The sequence below is a fragment of the Physeter macrocephalus genome, chromosome 12, assembly GCF_002837175.3.
Source record: "Physeter macrocephalus isolate SW-GA chromosome 12, ASM283717v5, whole genome shotgun sequence".
Taxonomy (NCBI): Eukaryota; Metazoa; Chordata; class Mammalia; order Artiodactyla; family Physeteridae; genus Physeter; species Physeter macrocephalus.
In genome coordinates, this window is record NC_041225.1 from 76,050,622 (window position 1) to 76,071,992 (window position 21,371).

The following is a 21,371-nucleotide window of genomic DNA, read 5'->3' on the forward strand; positions in this document are numbered from 1 at the left end:
CTGTGCTGCACTTCTGGCACCAGGTTTTACAGTCTAAAACAGTGCTTTCCAGTCAAACCTTCTGTGATGATGGAAGTATTTCATATCTGTGCTGTCCAATACAGTAACCATATGGCTGTTGAGCACTTGAAATGTGCACCTGAGGAACTGAACTTAAATTTTATTTAATTTTAATTAAATTTAAAATTAAATAATATCTGAAAGAAGTGAAAACATAGGTCCTCACAAAAACTTTTACACAGCTGTTCATAGCATTATTAATAATGTCAAAGTGGAAACAACCACAAAATGTGGTATATTCATAATGTGGAATATTATATGGCAGTTAAAAGGAGTGAAATATTGATACATGTTACAACATAGATGAACATTGAAACCATTATGTTAAGTGAAAGAAGCCAGTCTGCATATTGTATAATTCCATTTATGTGAAATGTTCAGAGTAGGCATATCTGTAGAGGTAGAAAGTGGATTAGTGGTTGCCTAGGTCTGGGAAGACTTGGGGGAAATAAGAGGTGTGTGACTGTTAAAGTTTTCTTTTTGGGGTGATAAAAATGTTCCAGAGTTGATTAAAGTAATGATTGCACAACTCCGTGAATAGAATAAAAATCATTGAATTTTATACTTAATCGATGAATCTTATGGTATGTGAATGATAGCTCAATAAAGCTGTTACCAAAAAAATACTATATATAGGCACATGTGACTTGTGGCTACCATATAGGACAGTACACATCTAAAAAGACCTTAAGCAAGTAGAATTTGTCCTTGGGCTCAATTATATTGTGTAGTCAGGGTAAAGTAATCTGCAGTAAAGGGGTATCATGAACAATTTGTTTTTCCTTATAGATTAAATACCATGTTTTGTCAATTACTAGATGCATGTTTTTCATATTTAACATAAATGAAATGATATTTTGTGTTTTTTTTCTCTTGCTTAATGGGACATAAAGTCATCTATACTATATAATAACTGAAGACATCTTAGTTTTGATGAAATATGGTAATGCTTCTTTATAGACTGCTATAAGAAACAATCATTCAAAAAAAAACAATCATTCAAGAAAATGAGTAATATCAATAGTGTATTGTACTTTATGGAGAAGTATACAAATTTTTGCACAATACTGAAGTCAGTCCCCAACTTTACAGTTGAATTTTTAAATGCCCAAGAACATGATTAGGGTAGTCCCCCCTTATCTGCCATTTTGCTTTCTGCAGTTTCAATTAGCTGCAGTCAACTGCAGTCTGAAAATATTAAATGGAAAATTTCAGAAGTAAACAATTCATAAATTTTAAATTGCATGCTGTTCTGAGTAGTGTGATGAAATCTCTCGCTGTCCTGCCTGGAACAGGGATGGTATTGCAGTACTTGTGTTCAAGTAACCCTTATTTAACTTATTAATGGGCCCAAAGTGCAAGAGTAGTGATGGTGGCAACTTGGATTTGCCAAAGAGAAGCCTGTAAAGTGCTTCCTTTAAGTGAAAAGGTGAAAGTTATCAACTTAAGGAAGGAGAAAAACCATATGTTGAGGTTGCTAAGATCTACATAAGAACGAATCTTCTATCATGAAATTGTAAAGGAAGAAAAAGAAATTCGTGCTAGTTTTGCTGTCTCACCTCTGCGAAACTGCGAAAGTTATGGCCATGGGACTTACCTGGTGGCGCAGTGGTCAAGAATCCGCCTGCCAATGCAGGGGACGTGGGTTCAAGCCCTGATTCAGGAAGATCCCACATGCGGCAGAGCAACTAAGCCCATGTGCCACAACTACTGAGCCTGCGTGCCACAACTACTGAAGCCCACGGCAAGAGTAGTGATGGTGGCAACTTGGATTTGCCAAAGAGAAGCCTGTAAAGTGCTTCCTTTAAGTGAAAAGGTGAAAGTTATCAACTTAAGGAAGGAGAAAAACCATATGTTGAGGTTGCTAAGATCTACATAAGAACGAATCTTCTATCATGAAATTGTAAAGGAAGAAAAAGAAATTCGTGCTAGTTTTGCTGTCTCACCTCTGCGAAACTGCGAAAGTTATGGCCATGGGACTTACCTGGTGGCGCAGTGGTCAAGAATCCGCCTGCCAATGCAGGGGACGTGGGTTCAAGCCCTGATTCAGGAAGATCCCACATGCGGCAGAGCAACTAAGCCCATGTGCCACAACTACTGAGCCTGCGTGCCACAACTACTGAAGCCCACGCGCCTAGAGCCCATGCTCCGCAACAAGAGAAGCCACCGCAATGAGAAGCGTGCACCGCAATGAAGAGTAGCCCCCACTCACTGCAACTAGAGAAAGCCCCAAAGACCCAACATGGCCAAAAATAAATAAATAAATAAATAAATTTTTAAAACGCTATAACCACAGTTAGTGATAAGTACTTAGTTAAGATGGAAAGGGGGGCTTCCCTGGTGGCGCAGTGGTTGAGAGTCCGCCTGCTGATGCAGGAGACACGAGAAAGATGGCAAATTGGATAAGGTTCGATTCATGATTCTCAATGTCAATATTATGGTGTGGGCTTCACTGGTGGCGCAGTGGTTGAGAATCCGCCTGCTGATGCAGGAGACGCGAGTCCGTGCCCCGGTCCGGGAAGATCCCACATGCCGCGGAACGGCTAGGCCCGTGAGCCATGGCAGCTGACCCTGTGCGTCCAGAGCCTGTGCTCCACAACGGGGGGGCCACAGCAGGGAGAGGCCTGTGTACCGCAAAAAAAAAAAAAAAGATGGAAAGGGCATTAAATTTGTACAATAAGATATTTTGAGACAAAAAGAGGCCATATTCACATAACTTTTATTGTAGTATATTGTTAAAATTGTTCTATTTTTATAATTGTTAATTCTTACGGTGCCTAATTTATCAATTAAACTTTATCATAAATATCATTACCATCCCGTGTTTCAGGCATCCACTGGAGGTCTTGGAACGTTTCCTCCACAGATAAGGGGAAACTAGTGTAGAAAAGTTTTTCTTCCCTACTTGTGGACCCTCTGAATATCTTTCCTCCTCCCTTTCATTTCTCTCTCAACCACAGATATTGAAAGGTGGGAAATTCCAATGTCATATCAGTAGAGCCCAGTTGGACAGTCAGAACTGAGGCAAGGAACTGAGATGTCTGTATTGGAGGGCAAAGTAGGGGGTAAGATGAGCAGCTTAGGGTTTACTGATAAGAATGTGAGCCTAACATGAAGGTTTGTTTGTTGATTTTAATGTTTCTATAAGGGGGAAAAGTTCTAAGCAAATCTTAGGAGGGAAGTTATACTGTTCCTTACACTTGAATGTCATGGATAGTAGGTCCTAACAATAATTAACAACTGTATTAATTTTCTAGGACGTGGTATTTATTCCAACATGTTGGGATTCCTTGGTGGTGTCTCCTGGGCAATGCTAGTTGCAAGAACTTGCCAATTATATCCAAATGCAGCAGCTTCTACTTTAGTTCATAAGTTCTTCTTAGTTTTTTCCAAGTGGTAAGTATGCATATGCATATTTTCACTACTGACTAACCTCTGCCTATATGTAAATTTGTTTGCAAATTTAAGAGCTATGCTTACGCCTTTTCTGTCGTCTTACATTCCTTTTTTTAAGTTAAATTTAAAAACATCAAATTTGAGGCAATGATGGGACCCCAGATGGTGCTTTCTTCTAGGGGGACTGTAAATGTGGACCCTTAGCTTATGAGAGTAGTCTTTGCCAATTACTAGCTATATAGAGGTTAAGATCTCCTCATATGTAAACTAAAGATGATAACCATAGCTGCTGCACACAATTTATTAGGAATATTCTCAGTAAATGTTAGCTGTTGCTGTTATTAAATTATCAGAGTTAAGTCCATGAAAGCAAATGAGAAGGAAAGAAAAAATTCAGGTTTAAATTAGTTACAGCTAATGGGCAAAGTAGGATTTGCCCTTTCAGAGAACTGAAAGCTGCTTTAAAATAAGCAGCTTTTTCCTTTGTATACTCCCTTCCTTTGTCAGTTTCTTTTTTTTTCAATACCAAATACCCAAAACATTTGCTATGTGAAAGTTGGAGCAGCATCTAATGATTTTAACATTTCATATAGTTCCTGAAATGAGGTCTTATGTGAGTTTATTTGCTTATTTCATGTTAGGGAATGGCCAAATCCTGTGCTGCTAAAGCAACCGGAAGAAAGCAATTTGAATTTGCCAGTTTGGGATCCTCGGGTATGTGACTTATTACAGCATTTCATTAAAACCTTTCAGGAATAGGATGATTCTGTAAAGTGCAATCTAGTTAAGGATAATTCCTCTTGTTCCTGTTCATCTTCCTTCTGTGTAACTATAGTCCTTTCCCTCCCTCTACTGTGTTTTTTTGGTGCAGATGATTTGTATCGCCAATGCTGATCCAAATGTTATGTCATTAAAAATCACCCGTATAAGACTTGATGAGTGCATATATCAACCAAGATGTTATAATCTATTGTTAAAAACTGTCTTACAAGTAATTAGTTACTAATAATAAGTACTGAAGTATATAAAAGATGTACTTTCCAGTACAGTTTAAAGCAGATTCATGATTCCAAGATACCATAACTCTCAGTCACCTTGCATTTTAATTTGCTTTAAGAGTGAGTACTCATTCCTCTGAGTAACCAAGGGGAAGTCATCTGTTGAATAGGTGCAGAAAGAGGATGGAGAACCATTGGACCAGATAATGCTTTTTGCACTTATGATATTTTATTTCCTTGGTTCTAAAAGACCACTGTTTATAAGCTGCACCATCCATTTAGCAGGTTTTTGGGGGAGAAATAAACTTCTGCAGAGTTTTCTTTAACTTTGATTATCAGACACATCTGACTTCAGAAATAAATGAAGTTGGGGAGGGGAAATGTACTTCTTAGAACTGAGGAGATGTAGTATTAAATTTATATTTCATATTCTTCAGACTTTTGGGGAATGAAGTGAGGACAACTGAAATAGGAGAATAGATCAATTATTCTGCTTCTAATTTCACAGGTAAATCCATCAGATAGGTATCATCTCATGCCCATAATCACCCCTGCCTACCCACAACAGAATTCTACGTATAATGTGTCCACATCAACTCGAACAGTAATGGTAGAAGAATTTAAACAAGGTAAACCTGTTAGCCCTATTACCCTTTACATGTTCCCACAAGTTTTTGGTTGACAACAGTTTTATTCTCTATTGCAGTTATACCTATTATTTCTAAAAGTTCTTTCAAATGTGTATTTTTTTAAGGACTTGGTTTTGCAAAATATATGATAATATGAGGCCAAAAATAGAGCCACCCCAGTCTGGTTGAAATTGACTTTTATGTTCTAAGAAAGAACATAATAAATCTACACTTTTTTTTACTCAGCTATTTGGTGGGGTTAGAACTTTGGGGGTAGGGTCACACAGGAGCTGATAATACGATGGTCAGTTTTCAAAATCACTGTCTGTCTGTCTCTCTTTCTTTAGGTCTCGCAGTCACAGATGAAATTCTTCAAGGGAAATCAGATTGGTCCAAACTCCTTGAGCCACCAAATTTTTTCCAAAAGTATAGGTATTTGAAATTTTGCATTTTGTGTGTGTGTGTTTAAGGAAGAAGAATGTTAAACTTACAAAGTTAATACACGATAGGTCACATCACTTATATTTTAAGTGAGGTAAAGAATAGCAGAAACCCTAGGTGATGAGAAAGTTTCTATATTCTACTAGTGTCTAACCCAGTATTTGTGGGGTTTTGGGTTTAGTGAATTGTTAATTACAAGGTCTAGAATTAATTTTGTGAAAATCAGAGCATTTTCATAAATGTGTGCCTGTATTAGCTGTTTTGTTCATTGGGAGGGAGAAAGAAAAAGTAATAATGGAAAGTTAGACCCTAACAATATTTCTCTGGCTTTTTTTTCCCCCTGATTATTGCTGAAAATTCTTCACAGACATTATATAGTATTGACTGCCAGTGCATCAACAGAAGAAAATCATCTAGAGTGGTAAGACATTTAAAGTTCTCTACCTGGGCTTCCCTAGTGGCGCAGTGGTTGAGAGTCTGCCTGCTGATGCAGGGGATACAGGTTCGTGCCCCGGTCCGGAAAGATCCCACATGCCGCGGAGCAGCTGGGCCTGTGAGCCATGGCTGCTGAGCCTGCGCGTCCCAAGCCTGTGCTCCGCAACAGGAGAGCCCACAACAGTGAGAGGCCCGCGTACCGCAAAAAAAAAGTTCTCTACCTACTGTGTGATAACATATTTATATGGTGCTTTATCATTTCTAAAACACTCGCTATTTTCAAAATTATTAAATCTTATTGATGACTGTTGTACTTGACCATGAAGCATCAGTGTTTAAGAAATGCCATCAAATTAATGTTTCAGAATTTGAAGTGACATGAGATAAGAATATATGTACAGATTTTTGCCTTTTGTCACTTCTTAGAGTCAGATTTAAGCAAAATTGTGAGGCAGTTTGAATGATTCTGATACCTAGCCTATTACCATATATATATATATATATATATATATACACATATACATACACACATATACACACACACACCTAGACTATATATACACATGTATTTTGAAGTATAGTTGATTTACAGTATTATATTAATTTCAGGTGTACAGCATAATGATTCATTATTTTTGCAGATTATATCCCATTAAAAGTTATTACAAGATAATGGCTTTAATTCCCTGTGCTGTACAACATATCCTTGTTGCTTAACTATTTTATACATAGTTAAATCTGTTAATCCCATACTCCTAATTCGTCCCTCCTCTTTTCCCTCTCCCCTTTGGTAACCACTTGTTTGTTTTCTGTATCTATGGGTTTGTTTCTGTTTTGCATATACATTCATTTGTATTATTTTTCAGATTCCACATATAAGTGATATAATACAGTATTTGTCTCTCTCTGTCTGACTTATTTCACTAAGCGTAGTATTCTCCAGGTCTATCCACATTGCTGCAAATGTCAGAATTTCATTCTTTTTACGGCTAAGTAGTAGTCCATTTTGCACATACACCACAACTTTATCCATTCACCTGTTGATGGGCACTTCTGTTGCTTCCATGTCTTGGCTATTATAAACAGTGCTGCTATGAACATTGGGTTGACCATATCTTTTTGAATTAGTGTTTTCATTTTTTCCAGATATATACCCAGGTGTGGAATTACTGGATCATATGGTAGTTCTGTTTTTAGTTTTTTAAGGAACCTCCATACTGTTTTCCATAGTGGCTGTGCCCATTTACATTCCCCCCAACAGTGCACAAGGGTTCCCTTTTTTCCACATCTTCCCCAACATTTGTTATTTGTATACTTTTTGATGACGGCCATTCTGATAGGTATGAGGTGACATCTCATTGTTGTTTTGATTTGCATTTACCTGATGATTAGTGACTTTAAGCATCTTTTCATATGTCTGTTAGGCATCTGTATGTCTTCTTTTGAAGAACGTCTGTTCAGGTCTTCTGCCCATTTTTTGATTGGTTGGTTTGTTTTTTTTTGATATTGAGCTGTATGAGCCCATATATTCTTTTAATTTAGGAGATGGTGGCATGAAAGTTTTCAGAATCTTAATCTTCTGTCAACAGAAAGGAGATATTTTTGGTCAAGGACTAGTATGTTCTTTCTAGCGCATCTGACCTGATTCCTTCTGCCTCCAGTGTATTGACTTCACTAGCTACATCAGGCAGAAACTGTTAGACCACCAAAGATGGTTGTGCTTTCCTCAGGTCTGATTTTTGGGAAAGGAAAACATGTTACTGTCCTGTTTTTGCTTCAAGGGTTTAATGCTTATTTCATTGACAATTAAAGAGACCTTGGGAATTCCCTGGTGATCCAGTGGTTAGGACTTCACGCTTTCACTGCCGAGGGCACAGGTTCAAATCCCTGGTCGGCCAAAATGAATGAATGAATGAATGAATGAACGAACAAACAAACAAGAAAAAAAAAATTAAAAGAGACCCTGAAAAGAATCCTTTCACTAAAACATTATTTTATTTGTCTAGATTAGGGGTAAGAAAACTATGGTATAGTGCAAATCCAGTCTGCTCCTTATTTTTATAAATAAAGTTTTATTGGAGCACAGTCACACTCATTCATTTATGTATTGTCTCTGGCTGCTTTCCTGCTGCATGGCAGAGTTGAATAGTTGTGACAGAAATGTATGGCCCACAAAGCGTAAGATATTTACTCTGGCCCTTTACTGAAAAAGTTTGTCAACATCTCATTTAGATAACACAGAGGAGTAACTCAGTGTTTTGTATATCTGCTGTTGAAGAACACATAATGTGTAAGCTTTGTCAAGCGTTTGAAAATGTGAAAATGTTCTTGTAGTTATTCTTTGTAATTCATAAAATCATTAATAAGTTAATAAAATGACAGTAGTCACATTTAAGTGAGGTAGAAAGTAAAGTTGCAGGTATCTGATTTTTTTTTTTTTAATAAATTTATTTTTTAATTTATTTTTGGCTGCATTGGGTCTTCATTGCTGTGCACAGGCTTTCTCTAGTTGCAGCGAGTGGGGGCTACTCTTCGTTGCAGTACGCGGGCTTCTCATTGTGGTGGCTTCTTTTGTTGCAGAGTACAGGCTCTAGGCGCGCTTGCTTCAGTAGTTGCAGCACACTGGCTCAGTAGTTGTGGCTCGCAGGCTCTGGAGCACAGGCTCAGTAGTTGTGGTGTGCGGGCTTAGTTGCTCCATGGCATGTGTGATCTTCCCGGACCAGGGATCGAACCACTGTCCCCTGCATTGGCAGGCAGGTTCTTAAACACTGTGCCACCAGGGAAGTCCCTGATGAAACTTTCTGTATTTTAGTAGTATCTGATCTGATTTTAGTGAATTCTTTTTAAAATTTAAAATTAAAAATTTTTAAAATTTAATATCTAGTATCAATTTTGTAAAGATTAGAGCATGTTTATTTCATGAATTAAGTGCTAGTTATTAGCTTTTTTTGTTAACATTATTTAAATATATGTTAGCCTTAGGGTTTAGGCATAAGATTTGAAAGTAGAAAAAGATTTAGAACCAGGTTAACGAACAGTTTTTGTTCATGCTCCAATCATGACTATTTTATGGTCTTAAAAGGCAGGGTAATTTAGATCAGGAATGCATTAAATCAGTTCTTCTTGAAAACGAAAGGGGAGGAAACAGAAATTAAGTAACTTCTCATTTACTTGAATGGTATTTTAAACAGAGTCCCTAAAATATTGGACTGAATTTTTTTTTAATGAACCCTGTAAAGCATCATAGCTAATATGTTGTTTGGTTTACTTGGATGTAGCTTCCACATTTAATATGGAAAAATCTTGTTTTATTTTAGGGTTGGATTAGTAGAATCTAAAATACGTGTACTTGTTGGAAATTTGGAACGGAATGAATTTATTACTCTTGCCCATGTAAATCCCCAATCATTCCCAGGAAATAAGGAACATCATAAAGAGTAAGTTAATTATTTTTTAATATCATATTTTAAAAATAATGGTATCTGAAATATGCATGGTTTAAGATCGGTTGTGAGATGCTATTTAACAGGCATTGATGGAGGATAATACATTGTGTACTTGAGCACGAGTTGTCATGCATTAAAACTAAGTACATGCTATGTTGGTAGCCCACAGACCCCAACAAAAAACTCCATCACAATATTTGGCATCTTTAAATATATATTTAGTAAGTCATTTTCGAAGCATTTAATCCTCTTTGATAATAACACAGGATAACTTAACAGTGTTCTTGGTGTCAGTTTTAAGAATTTGGCCAAACCATTGACATTGGTATTTATGCTTCCATAGACCAAGTTTTAATTACCAAATAGCATCTGTAAAATTGTAAAAATTAATGGAAATTCTTAAATTTTATTTTATAGCAACAATTACGTATCAATGTGGTTCCTTGGAATAATTTTTCGGAGAGTAGAAAATGCAGAAAGTGTTAATATAGACTTGACATATGATATACAGTCATTTACTGATACAGGTAAGACTTTGTCATCATGGAGCTGTGGTGCTCAACCTTGGCAGTAACGCAGTATCACCTGCCTAGGATCTGGCTGGCTATATTTTTTAAAGTTCCGCAATTGGTTAAATGAAGATGGAACATCTATATCATGAAAATAAATTCTGCTATTAAAAAAGTAAAGGCATGATGAAGCGACTTCCAAGACCTGTTGGTGGGCAGGGGGTGGGGGGTTGCAGACCAGTGTAAAGAAAGAATATATGTATGTTTGCTTAAACATACATAGACTATCTCTGGAAGGATATATAGTTTTTTTAAAAAAGAAACTGGCAGAACTGGTTGCTTTTAGGTCAAGGAACCAGGTGTGTCTAGTGGACAGGAGTGAGGCAACTTCACTGTATACTCTTGAACCCTTTTGAGTTTTTGTCGTTGTTGTTTTAAATACTTATTTAATTTATTTGGCTGCGCCAGGTCTTAGTTGCAGCACGTGGGATCTTTGTTGCTGCGTGCGGGATCTTTAGTTGCGGCATGCGGGATCTTAGTTGCAGCATGCATGTGGGATCTAGTTCCCTGACCAGGGATCGAACCCAGGCCCCCTGCATTGGGAGTGTGGAGTCTTAACCGCTCAACCACCAGGGAAATCCCCCCTTTGAGTTTTGTACCATGTAAATGCATTAACTGTTTTAAAACAAAAAGAAGACTAAAGAAGCTCTATAGGTGATTCTTAGTGTGCACAGCCAGTGTTTGTAATCACACTCATGAAGACGACTTGCTTTTTACTTTTTTTTACATGAAATAAATATCATTCAGTACAGGCTTGCTGAATATGTTTCAGAATCAGTGAAAAGGGTCTGGACCGGGGCACGAACCCGCATCCCCTGCATCGGCAGGCGGACTCTCAACCACTGCGCCACCAGGGAAGCCCCTCCCTGGAATATCTTAATATATCTGTTATAAATTTGGAGTTGTCTTATAGTGTACATTCATACTATTAATATTCTTGGTTAGCTCATCTGAGTTTTCTAAATTCTTTTGAATTAGCGCTCACATTTATCATGAAAATCCAGGTTCCTATGCATCACCTAGAACCACTGAATCACATGCTTTGGGAGTGGAGCCAGGAGTCTGCACACTGAACAAGCACTCCTGGTGATTCTTTTATAAGCAATCTGGAATGAAAACATAGATAAAAATTTTTCCATTCTAATTTGGACTCATTTTTCCAAAAGGAGGGGGTTGGGAAGCTCTGTTTATTATCGATTTATAAAATGTTCTTCTCCAGATAGAGATACTGAGGCCCCAAGAGATTAAATAATTTACATTTCACAGTAGTTACTGTGCAAAAGAAACCTCCCATCCCTGTCTTGAGTAGGCTTATAATCTAATTTGGTATTCACAATTAACATATATTAAATAATTTATATGGTAGTTATTAATAAAACTGATTTTCTTATAAGGAGTGAAAAGCACCAGACTGGGGACCTAGGGCTACGTGTATTCCAATTTTGGCAAGGCATTCAAGGCTGTTGAGCCTCATTTTCCCACCTGTATAATAAGGATGTACTTTTAGATGGTTTCTCATGTCTAACATTCTGTGATTGGTGTAGTAAAAGAAGCTTCATTGGGCTTCCCTGGTGGCGCAGTGGTTGAGAGTCCGCCTGCCGATGAAGGGGACACGGGTTCTTGCCCCGGTCCGGGAAGATCCCACATGCCTTGGAGCGGCTGGGCCCGTGAGCCATGGCCGCTGAGCCTGCGCGTCCGGAGCCTGTGCTCCGCAACGGGAGAGGCCACAACAGTGAGAGGCCCGTGTGCCGCAAAAAAAAAAAAAAGCTTCATGGAGGAGGAGAGCTTGAATTGCATCTTGGATATTTGGTATTAGGATTAGCTCAGACTTGGGCAGATAATTATGAGAAGACATTGCCTTTGGGGAAAATAGCAGAAAACAAGATTTGGAAAAAGCCTTTTTTCCATACATTTATTTTGTTAGATTTGATTATGGGGAAGTCTTAGAAGTTGGACATGAGAAAACTAGTCAGTACTTGAATAGGATTATGACATTGTGAAAATGTTTTGGAAGTATTTGTTCTGTAAGAGGAATGTGTGTTTGTATAGTGATTTGGAGATATTAAAGGTATGTATTTCAGAAAAAGAAAATGGAGCCCTTGGTTCAGAAGAAAGTTCCCCATTTTAACATACTGACTCTGTTACAGTGTACAGACAGGCAAACAATATAAACATGCTAAAGGAGGGAATGAAAATTGAAGCAACTCACGTTAAAAAAAAACAACTTCATCACTACCTTCCCTCAGAGATTCTTCAGAAGAAGAAAAAGGTGAGTTTGTACTCGTAACTCTCCAATCTGAGTGGAACTCAGACGAATGATCCTGGGACCAAATTTGCATTTTTACAACGCCCAAACCTATTGAGAAGAAAGAGGGAAAGTACAGACAGTTCAATCTAGGACTAAAATCTTACCCTTGTTAATCACAAAAGATAATTTGTTTTATATGTACTTCAGAATTGAAACCAGTCATTTTTCTCATTTACTTTTTGAAATCCTAAAAGCTTTCCCCTCTTTCAGCAGAGTCTTTCTGATGTCAGTCGAAGTTCAAGTGGACCGCAATCCAAAAGATCATCTGTGGATAGCAATTGTTTGGATAGCTCCAGAGACACTGATAATGGAACACCTTTTAATTCCCCAGTGTCTACAAACAAGCCTTCCAAGCCTGATATTTCTCCTTCAGCAGAGACAGAAAGGTCTGTATTTCAAAATTTTCCTCTCAGTCTTCAGTTTATTTGAGGATAATGTAAACTTTTCTATACCTTTGCTAAATACATTTTTTTAACTGTAAAAAGATTTTATTTTGCCAGTTAGTCATCAGTTTCTTATTTAGAATTATTTGACAATTTGTGGTAATCCTCTGGGGCATGGTATAGGTTTATGAGTATGTGGAAGTAGATAAGTACACAGAAATGTGCAGTTTTCCTTTAGTTTTTTCTGTTAATTCTCTTCCTGGGTCCTCTTCCTTTCCCTACCCTTTTCTTTTCCTTCAGTGAAATGTTAAAGTTAGGAGTACTTGAAAGAAGTTATCTTAAATGTTAAAATAAGAGTGTTTTAAATACATACTATTTAAATCATTTAATGATGATATTTTAACACTTTTAACAGGAATAATGCTGAGCCTGCTGCTGTAGTTGTGGAAAAGCCACTGACTGTCCCGCCAGCTCAAGGGCTGTCTATTCCCGTCATTGGTGCAAGTAGGTATCTACGCTTTTTTTAGTAACGATAATACTACATTTGTATTTAATTACTGAAATCTTTCTTTTTTCCTTTTCAGAAGTTGACTCTGCAGTAAAAGCTGTATCACCTCCAGCTGTGTGTACCATTCCTACTGTAGTAGGACGAAATGTCATTCCTAGAATCACAACACCCCACAACCCTGCCCAGGGGCAGCCACATCTAAATGGAATGTCAAATATAACTAAGAATGTTACCCCCAAAAGATCCCACTCCCCATCCATAGACGGGTCTTCTAAGAGGTTGAAAGACATAGAAAAGGTAAAATTACAACTTCAGTGGTGATTCAGTTGTTGATTTTCTTCAAAGTAAACTTAAAATAGTGCTGAAGAAACTCAAATTCTTCATAGTTATCTGAGTGTTCCATTAGGATTTTGACTGTTTAAAAAGAGTATTTACCTAAACCCTAATAGGATAATACTAATTGTTCATCTTAAATTCAAATTACTGGGCTTCCCTGGTGGTGCAGTGGTTAAGAATCCACCTGCCAGTGCAGGGGACACGGGTTTGAGCCCTGGTCCAGGAAGATCCCACATGCCACAGAGCATCCAAACCCGTGGGCCACAACTACTGAGCCTGCACTCTAGAGTCTGCAGGCCACAACTGCTGAGCCCGTGTGCCACAACTACTGAAGCCTGTGCATCTAGAGCCCATGCTGTGCAACAAGAGAAGCCACAGCAATAAGCCTGCCCACCACAAAGAAGAGTAGCCCCCACTTGCCGCAAGTAGAGAAAAGCCCGCGTGCAGCAACGAAGACCCAGTGCAGCCAAAAATAAAAATTTAATTAATTAATTAATTAATTTTTTAAAAATTCAGATTACTAATGTGTCTAAAAATTTGAATGATTGATCTTCGTTTCTCCTTGACTTACATAAAGGCATTATTGGTAACTAAATAATCATATTTATTGTGTTATAATGTTCATCTCCTCTGCTTCCAGTAGGTGGTGGTAAAACTTTTATTCATTATCATCTGGATAGATTAAACAAAAATAAAACTTTAGAAATTAAGGGTGGCAATTGAATTCAGTCTAATTTAAATTCTCTTCCCTCATCAAACCATGTTCGTAATAGGTTTTTTTGTTGTTGTTTTTGGTTTTTTTATTATTTTTGGCTGTGTTGGATCTTCTTTTCTGTTCGAGGGCTTTATCTAGTTGTGGCGAGCGGGGGCCACTCTTCATCGCGGTGCGTGGGCCTCTCAGTGTCGCAGCCTCTCTTGCTGCGGAGCACAGGCTCAGTAGTTGTGGCTCACGGGCTCAGTTGCTCCACGGCATGTGGGATCTTCCCAGACCAGGGCTCGAACCCGTGTCCCCTGCATTGGCAGGCAGATTCCCAACCACTGCACCACCAGGGAAGCCCCCGTAATAGTTTTGATGTTAACCTGGTCACTAATTAGTTTCTCAGTTTATATAGATTTATGTGGTTTTTATAGGTAATAATAGCAACTCATTTTAATGTTTATATTTTAGTTTATTCGACTTGAATCAACATTTAAGGAATCACGTGCTGCTGAAGACAGAAAAAGAAAATCAGTGGTAAGTATATCAATAGTGTGCTTCAAAATATTTACTTTTAAAGAGCCATGTATCAGGAAAAGTACTATATTCAAAAGTAGATCAGATTATATCTGTCAACTCTTGGTTATGTTTTATTTCATGTAGAAATAAGCATTTGCATATAGGAAAGAAAGTTTTCACTTGTGTGTAATTTGTTTTTAGGATGCCATTGGAGGAGAATGTATGCCTATTCCAACTATTGATACATCACGCAAAAAGGTAATAGATAGTCTTATTTGTAATAAAATACACAGGTAAAAATTCATAGGTAATCTGCAGGTACAAAAAGCTTGCTAAGAAGAGCCTAGCACGGGATGAGGATAAGAGTAGTAAGATTTTGTCCCTGTCCTCAAAGACCAGCAGTATAGTTGGAAGTTGGGTTGGAAATAGCAAACAAAGTGTATGATCCTAAATGTATGTACCTCAAAAGTCTAGAAAAGAGGGAGTCGTTTAAGACTTCACGATTTATGTAGGCTTGTTCAACCTTTGTTTTTATTTATTTTTAAAGAAGCAGTTTAGTACTCAGCACAATAATTTCTTACCAACACTTGATAGTCTTTTGTTGTACACCACTGCTTACTGACAAAATTCAGGTTTGATAGTTGGGGACCATAGTTACTAATATTTTGGAGGAACCAAATATACTGGTATACAGAGTAAGTACCTTTAAAACATGAGCTAAAGAGCCCCTAAATCTCAATTAAAAAATTTATTTTCAAAGGATTACCATTTAAGCTAATAATATTATAGGTGCTCAAAAAAATTGGCCTTGTGTAAATCAGAAAAAGCCCTTCTTTGAGAGGTTACAGTAAACAAAATTGCTTATTTTTCACCCGCCATTAAATAATAAAGTGTTTTCTCATCACAGTCAACTGTCACCCTGCCAGGTTCCCCAGGATGTATTGGCAATTCTAAAGCAAAATAGAAAATGTCCTCATACTTTCTATTAGTTGTAGAATTTGTAAAAATGCTTTTAACATAAGAGTGGGTTACAAAAAGTAGAGGTGTGTAATTATATTATGTATGGTAATGGAAAAAAAATTTGAGATGGATATTAAAGTATGAAAGTGTGAAATAACATGTCTGTGTTTTGCTTTAAAATATTTCAAGTATAAAGGGTAAGGGGCATAAACCAAACAAATGTGGCAAAATTTTAATAATGAGTGAGTCTTCATTGTGGCATTTAAGTCTTCATTGTCCTTCCTATTCTCTACTTCTATGCACGTCTGAAATTTTTCATGTCTTTTTTTTTTTGAATGGATGTGCGTATGATATAATTTGTTTAGCCAAGGTAACATGCGAGGAGAATTAATTCTTGCAGTCATCACTTGACAAGAAGCTGATATGCTGTTTCTGTCCGACAACTATCTGTCTGTATTTTAGGCTTCTGTCATTGTTTCTCAGTCTTAGACTTTGCCTTCATTATATAATAATCTTTAGTGTCTTCAAAAGCCCTCATATAGATGTCCCTGAATTTTACCATCACTGAAGTTACCTACCCTGACTGCAAAGTTGGTTTTCCTAAAAAATTATCTCACAAGTTGGGTTATTCTTCTTCATGAATGTATTACAGAAGCTAATTGAAGGATATAACTGGATATCAAGTTTTCCTCTGTATCACACACTCATTTTTTCACCTTGCACCCCAAGAATTTCCTGTTTAGTGACCATGCTCTTCAGCTATTTCTCTTCAACATTGCCTGAGTCTGAGGAGGACTTTGTTCTTTATGCATTTCTCAGTCTAGAAGTGGCAGTTGATTAAAGAAAGTCCTCTTTCCTGTTCAAACAGTCCTCCCACTTCTACCCTTTCCCTATCCCTCTGCTTTTCACCTGTTTAAAAAAAATAATAATAATAAGTCCCCAAAACAAGGGGACTTTAACATAGGGAAAAAATACTCAACACATACTTGAGTGTTTAGGAACTTAAAGCATTTGGAAAAAAACTCAGAGTTTTGTGACTGATTTACTCATCGGACCTTTATAATGTGTATTTGTTTTTCCTACTTTGTATTTCTTTCTAACAGAGACTGCCCAGTAAAGAACTACCAGATTCATCATCTCCAGTTCCAGCAAATAACATCCGTGTCATCAAAAATTCCATTCGACTGACCCTAAATCGGTAAAAGCAGTGCCTCCTTACTTAAGTGAATATGCAATCATTTAGTGGCATAGATGCAGCCACTCTTTTTAAGATAGAGGTGGCTGTCATACATAAAATAAGGTGAAAGTTACAGTCATCGGCCTAACAACCTTGAAGTGGTTTTTTGAACTCTCACACTTTGACCTGCAGATGCTGTAGCATTCTCTCATTGATTGCTACATACAGTTCTCTGAGGATCACCTGCTATCAAATTATCATCTACAATATTATGGCTTTGCGTTGGAGGTTTTACTGCCTTAACTTTCGATGCTTGTTTCTCTGTTGTGGGAACCAGTTCTTGGCTCTCTGGACACTGATAAAACAAGTCCTGAACACCGCCCCCCTCTTTTTTTTAAGTCTTATGTTGTAATCATTGTATAGAACTAAAAAAGTTGAAAACAAACAAAAAAAAAACAAAAACAAAAAATGTAATTTTCCAAATGTTAACACATTTACTTTAGCATTGAAGCCACTTTGTGAAACCTGAGATAAATGAATGTGAGGTATCTTCTCTGCTTTCCTCATTTGTGTAGATGTACTTATTGTCTGTTCTGTTGATTTAAATTATTTTTTCTCAGATTGGCACACGGTATATTTAAATTTTTATTGTGCCTTTCTATCCAAATGTTGCATAGTTACCAGGGAGGATTAGTCCAGTGATTACCTAAGAGTTGGGCACCGTAAATTCTCTATATTTTGCCTCCTATGGAGGCCTTTGAAATGCATCTTTATTAAGAATCAAAATATGACCAGGATACTGAAAGTCAGTATATGAACGGTGAAATTGTTACATATCCTATCTCATGCCATTCTTGTTAGTTGACTGGTATTTTTTACTGAGGAGCAACTCATTCCGGCATCAACGGTAAGATGCCTTTAAGTATGGCAAACTTGTATTTTTGAAGTGTACAATTAACTTGGCATGATACTTCCTGACCATTACTTACCGCCACAACTTCAAACAGTTCCTTCGTGGACTAGGCATGCAGAAATGAGCAGTGGATTTTATTGAAACCTAAAGGCATTTTTGAATGACATTGTTTCCAACCATTAATTGGCTCAGGACCTTTGTAATTTTTATTTAAATATATGAGTTGTCTTTTTTTACACTGCTTTTTTCAATGCATTTCTTAATATTTTTTAAGTTTCATGAACGCATGCTCCATCTATTAAAATCCATAACCATGTAATTCTTCTTGTAATATGTTGATTCAGTGTTTTGTAAATGAAGTCGTATGTATTTTCAGAGTATTTTTGTATGTACTGTAAGATACCATCTTTTCAAAGAGAAAACTTTAAAACCTTTACTGTCTCTCTTTAGTCTAATTTTTTAAATATGGATTATGCTTGAATTACTCTTAAAACGAAAATGTATAGATTACACAGCCAGGAATGTTGGTATATATTACCTTCTTCAGCTTTCACTCACCATTTGGTAGGTCCAGTAGGAAAAACACAAAATGGTACATTTGAATAGTGCAGGGAAAATCCTTGATTATATAGTTTATAGGACTCATAGGATGTCATTTAGCCAGTGGAGTAATAGTCCATTTTCTCTCGAAAGCCCTTTACCATTGAGTTGAAATACTTGAATTCTGATTGTCAGCAGGATCCTTCTTTTCCCACTCCTGTTCCTGACCCCTACATCTCTGAAATGGAAATTCTAGTGTTTAACTTTTACAAAGGAAGACTTCTTAGAAGTAAAGAAGAGCAAGGGGAAAACAGTGGTTGTTCCATTATTCACTTTTTATATAGCAAAAGACGAGAATGAAATCCCATAACCAAATTGTAGCTTCCTTGGCAAAGCTGTTCTCTTAGTTGACCCTTTTTCTTTATTCAAGTATTTTGAGATTTGTTCTATAAATACTCTATTTGAGCAAAAGAGAATGATTATGAAAGGACTGAATAACTGTCATCTGACTTAAAACATTGATTGATTGAAAACTTCTTTAATAAGGGCTTTAAGAATTCCCCATACGTACATCCATGTTTACCCTATTATATAAACCGATTCCTTGGAGTAACTAGTGGAGTTCGTCTTTAATAAGAAAGCAACAGGCCTAACGTTTGTACTGTAGTAGAGTCACTCCTCTTGTTTTAATGGTCCATTTGACATGGGGTTAAGACGTAGCCAAGAGTTTAACGTTAGACTTCTCAAAGATAGCATTCTTCAACCTGTTTGGTAACTGGGGAGTTGATGAGATGCTTTTGAGATAGCGGGTTTGGTCAGAAATGAAGTGTTTTCTATCCTGAACAGTAGGTAGAACATTGAGTACAGTTGACCCTTGAACAACACAGATTTGAACTACATGGGTCCACTTATATGTGGATTTTTTTCAATAAATATAGTACTTGTATTTTCATTTCACAGAACTTTAAATTAATTAATTAATTATAGGGGAAAGTTTGATTGAGATCACAATATGTGGAATCGAAAGAACTAGGGTTTGAGTCCTGATTCAATCCAGACTGTTTCAGCTTCCTGCCCTTGGGTGAGTCATGTATCAATTCCTTTGTTTTTGAAGCAGAGATAGCAGTACACAAGTGTTTTCAACTGGGGTGAGTGGGTCGGTGCCTCTAACTCCTGCACTGTTCAAGGGTCAGCTGTACATTTTGTTACCATGGTAGGAGATCTCCATTGTAAGGGTTCCAAGTAAGTAAGAGGGAATGGTCTGCAGTTATGTGCTATGTTCAGAGGCACTAGGCAGATGCATTTGATTTCAAGTGTAGAGACTATACCTAGAAATATAACTAGAAATATATTTTATAAAGTCAAATAACCTGTTCTTCAGTATGTAGACACATGTTCATTTTCACAAGGGTATTTTAATCTCATTTTCCAGTGACTGGCTCTGAAGAATAATATATCAATGAAACAATTATCTGCTAGTTTAAACCTTAGGGACTTAACTAATTTGAGAGACAGGGTAAATGGCTTAAAACCTTGTAAAATTGGGGCAAGAGGATTTTATAAGACTATGCTTACAATAAGAGTTTTTGTCTTAAAGCAGCAATTTAGTAACATCATTAAAATGCTTACTGTCCTATATAGCTGCAGTGAAGTGAAGATGGGCAGTGTCGAAATGGGCTAAACTTATTTTCCACTGTGTCCCACAGCTTTGAAATAGAAATTCCTAACCTGCGGATCGTGGACTGTAGGGAATCCCTTGTAAATGTATATAAGAAGTTTTTGTTCATATGCATTTTTCTGAGGGAAAGTTCATAATTTCATCAGCTTCTCAAAGTGGTCATGACCCTTTAAAAAAAGTTAGGAACCACAGCTTTTCAGGACTGAATAATCCCAAACTCTCTGCAGTTTTCTCCTTAAGATTTTTCTGTGGTGTATTTCTGAAAATGTACTGTGGCTCTTAACTAGTAAAGTGGGCTAAGAAGGACTCTGGAACACTGAATTTCTCTCCAAGTTTCTTTATATATCTCAGATGAAACTTCATCAGTATTTAGAAAAAGGCGTATGATTAGATTTATGTGTCTTCAGTTAACTTAGATTCACTAACAGGGTCAAACTTAAGTTCAACAGATTTCAACCGAAGAATGATCAGAGTAGAATAGCTTAGAATAATGATTAGAAATGGTAAAAAAATAGGATTTATCATTAAAGATCCTAATCCTTTGATTTTGGTAGCCTTAAATTTCTTATTTCTCCATGTTTGTGGTTCAGACCAGAACAGACTGAACAGACCAATAAATAGAACTTTAGTGTAAAAAAAATTTTTTTTAATAAATAAAATTGTGTGTGTATTTAAATAAATAACTTCCTGTTAAATCTTCCAAAGCTTAGAATTTAGGTCATTATAATAGTGATGAATATAGTGCAAGTGGTGGAAGAAAACTGGTCTCAATAATGGTAACTATTTCCTTAGGATTTTTTAAAAGAATTGTACAAGGTCAGATCCTTCCCAAATTTCCCATTTTTTCTGGAATAATTTTATATTTGAAGTAGTTGAACATAAGTTATCATCAGGCTTGCTATAATTTTTAATGTATTGCTGCATTTTTAGCAAGGACCCACGTAATTACCTTAAAAAGTGCTTAGGATATCTTTGAGGTAAATGGTGCTACATCACTTCACAGTATTATGTAAAATGAATGCAGCTCCTGTTCCTTTTTAGCTAGCTGTTTGTGTAGTTCATATTAATTTTTCCTGCCTTTTATCTGGATTGTCTTAATTTCTTAGTTGTACACACTAGCCTCATTATCTGTCTGGAATAAGTAATCAAATAAACTTGCTTTGATAAATAGGTGTTGATGATTGACTGATATTATTCGGAAGTAACTTAAAAGTACCAGACGTCTTTAACTTATTTATCAAACTGACAGCCAATTCGGTCCTTCACCACTCAGAGTCTTTGGCAGGTAGTGTTATCCACAACCTGCTTAACATAAAAGCAAAGTTCATACTCAGTTTGCCTTACACAGAATATCTGACTAAACATTAGCAAGCAGTAG

At 36.8% G+C, this 21,371-nt stretch overlaps 1 protein-coding gene across 5 annotated transcripts in view; it reads left to right on the forward strand.

The window, feature by feature from the left end:
* PAPOLG (poly(A) polymerase gamma) overlaps positions 1-17,557 on the forward strand; it is a 33,494-nt gene extending 15,937 nt beyond the window's left edge. For 2 of the 5 annotated variants that reach the window (XM_007125444.4, XM_055089195.1), the window contains exons 9-23: positions 3,318-3,456; positions 4,098-4,170; positions 4,963-5,083; positions 5,431-5,515; positions 5,892-5,945; positions 9,277-9,396; positions 9,823-9,932; positions 12,122-12,243; positions 12,493-12,668; positions 13,081-13,169; positions 13,250-13,470; positions 14,678-14,743; positions 14,927-14,983; positions 16,789-16,883; positions 17,055-17,557. In XM_007125444.4, the coding sequence (XP_007125506.1) occupies positions 3,318-3,456; positions 4,098-4,170; positions 4,963-5,083; positions 5,431-5,515; positions 5,892-5,945; positions 9,277-9,396; positions 9,823-9,932; positions 12,122-12,243; positions 12,493-12,668; positions 13,081-13,169; positions 13,250-13,470; positions 14,678-14,743; positions 14,927-14,983; positions 16,789-16,883; positions 17,055-17,274 (1,748 nt within the window). In that variant the 3' untranslated portion in view covers positions 17,275-17,557. Of the gene's footprint in view, positions 1-3,317; positions 3,457-4,097; positions 4,171-4,962; positions 5,084-5,430; positions 5,516-5,891; positions 5,946-9,276; positions 9,397-9,822; positions 9,933-12,121; positions 12,244-12,492; positions 12,669-13,080; positions 13,170-13,249; positions 13,471-14,677; positions 14,744-14,926; positions 14,984-16,788 lie in introns of all 5 variants that reach the window. The other 3 variants (XM_024133559.3, XM_007125446.4, XM_007125447.4) reach the window with 3 other exon arrangements.
* The last annotated feature ends 3,814 nt before the right edge of the window (positions 17,558-21,371 follow it).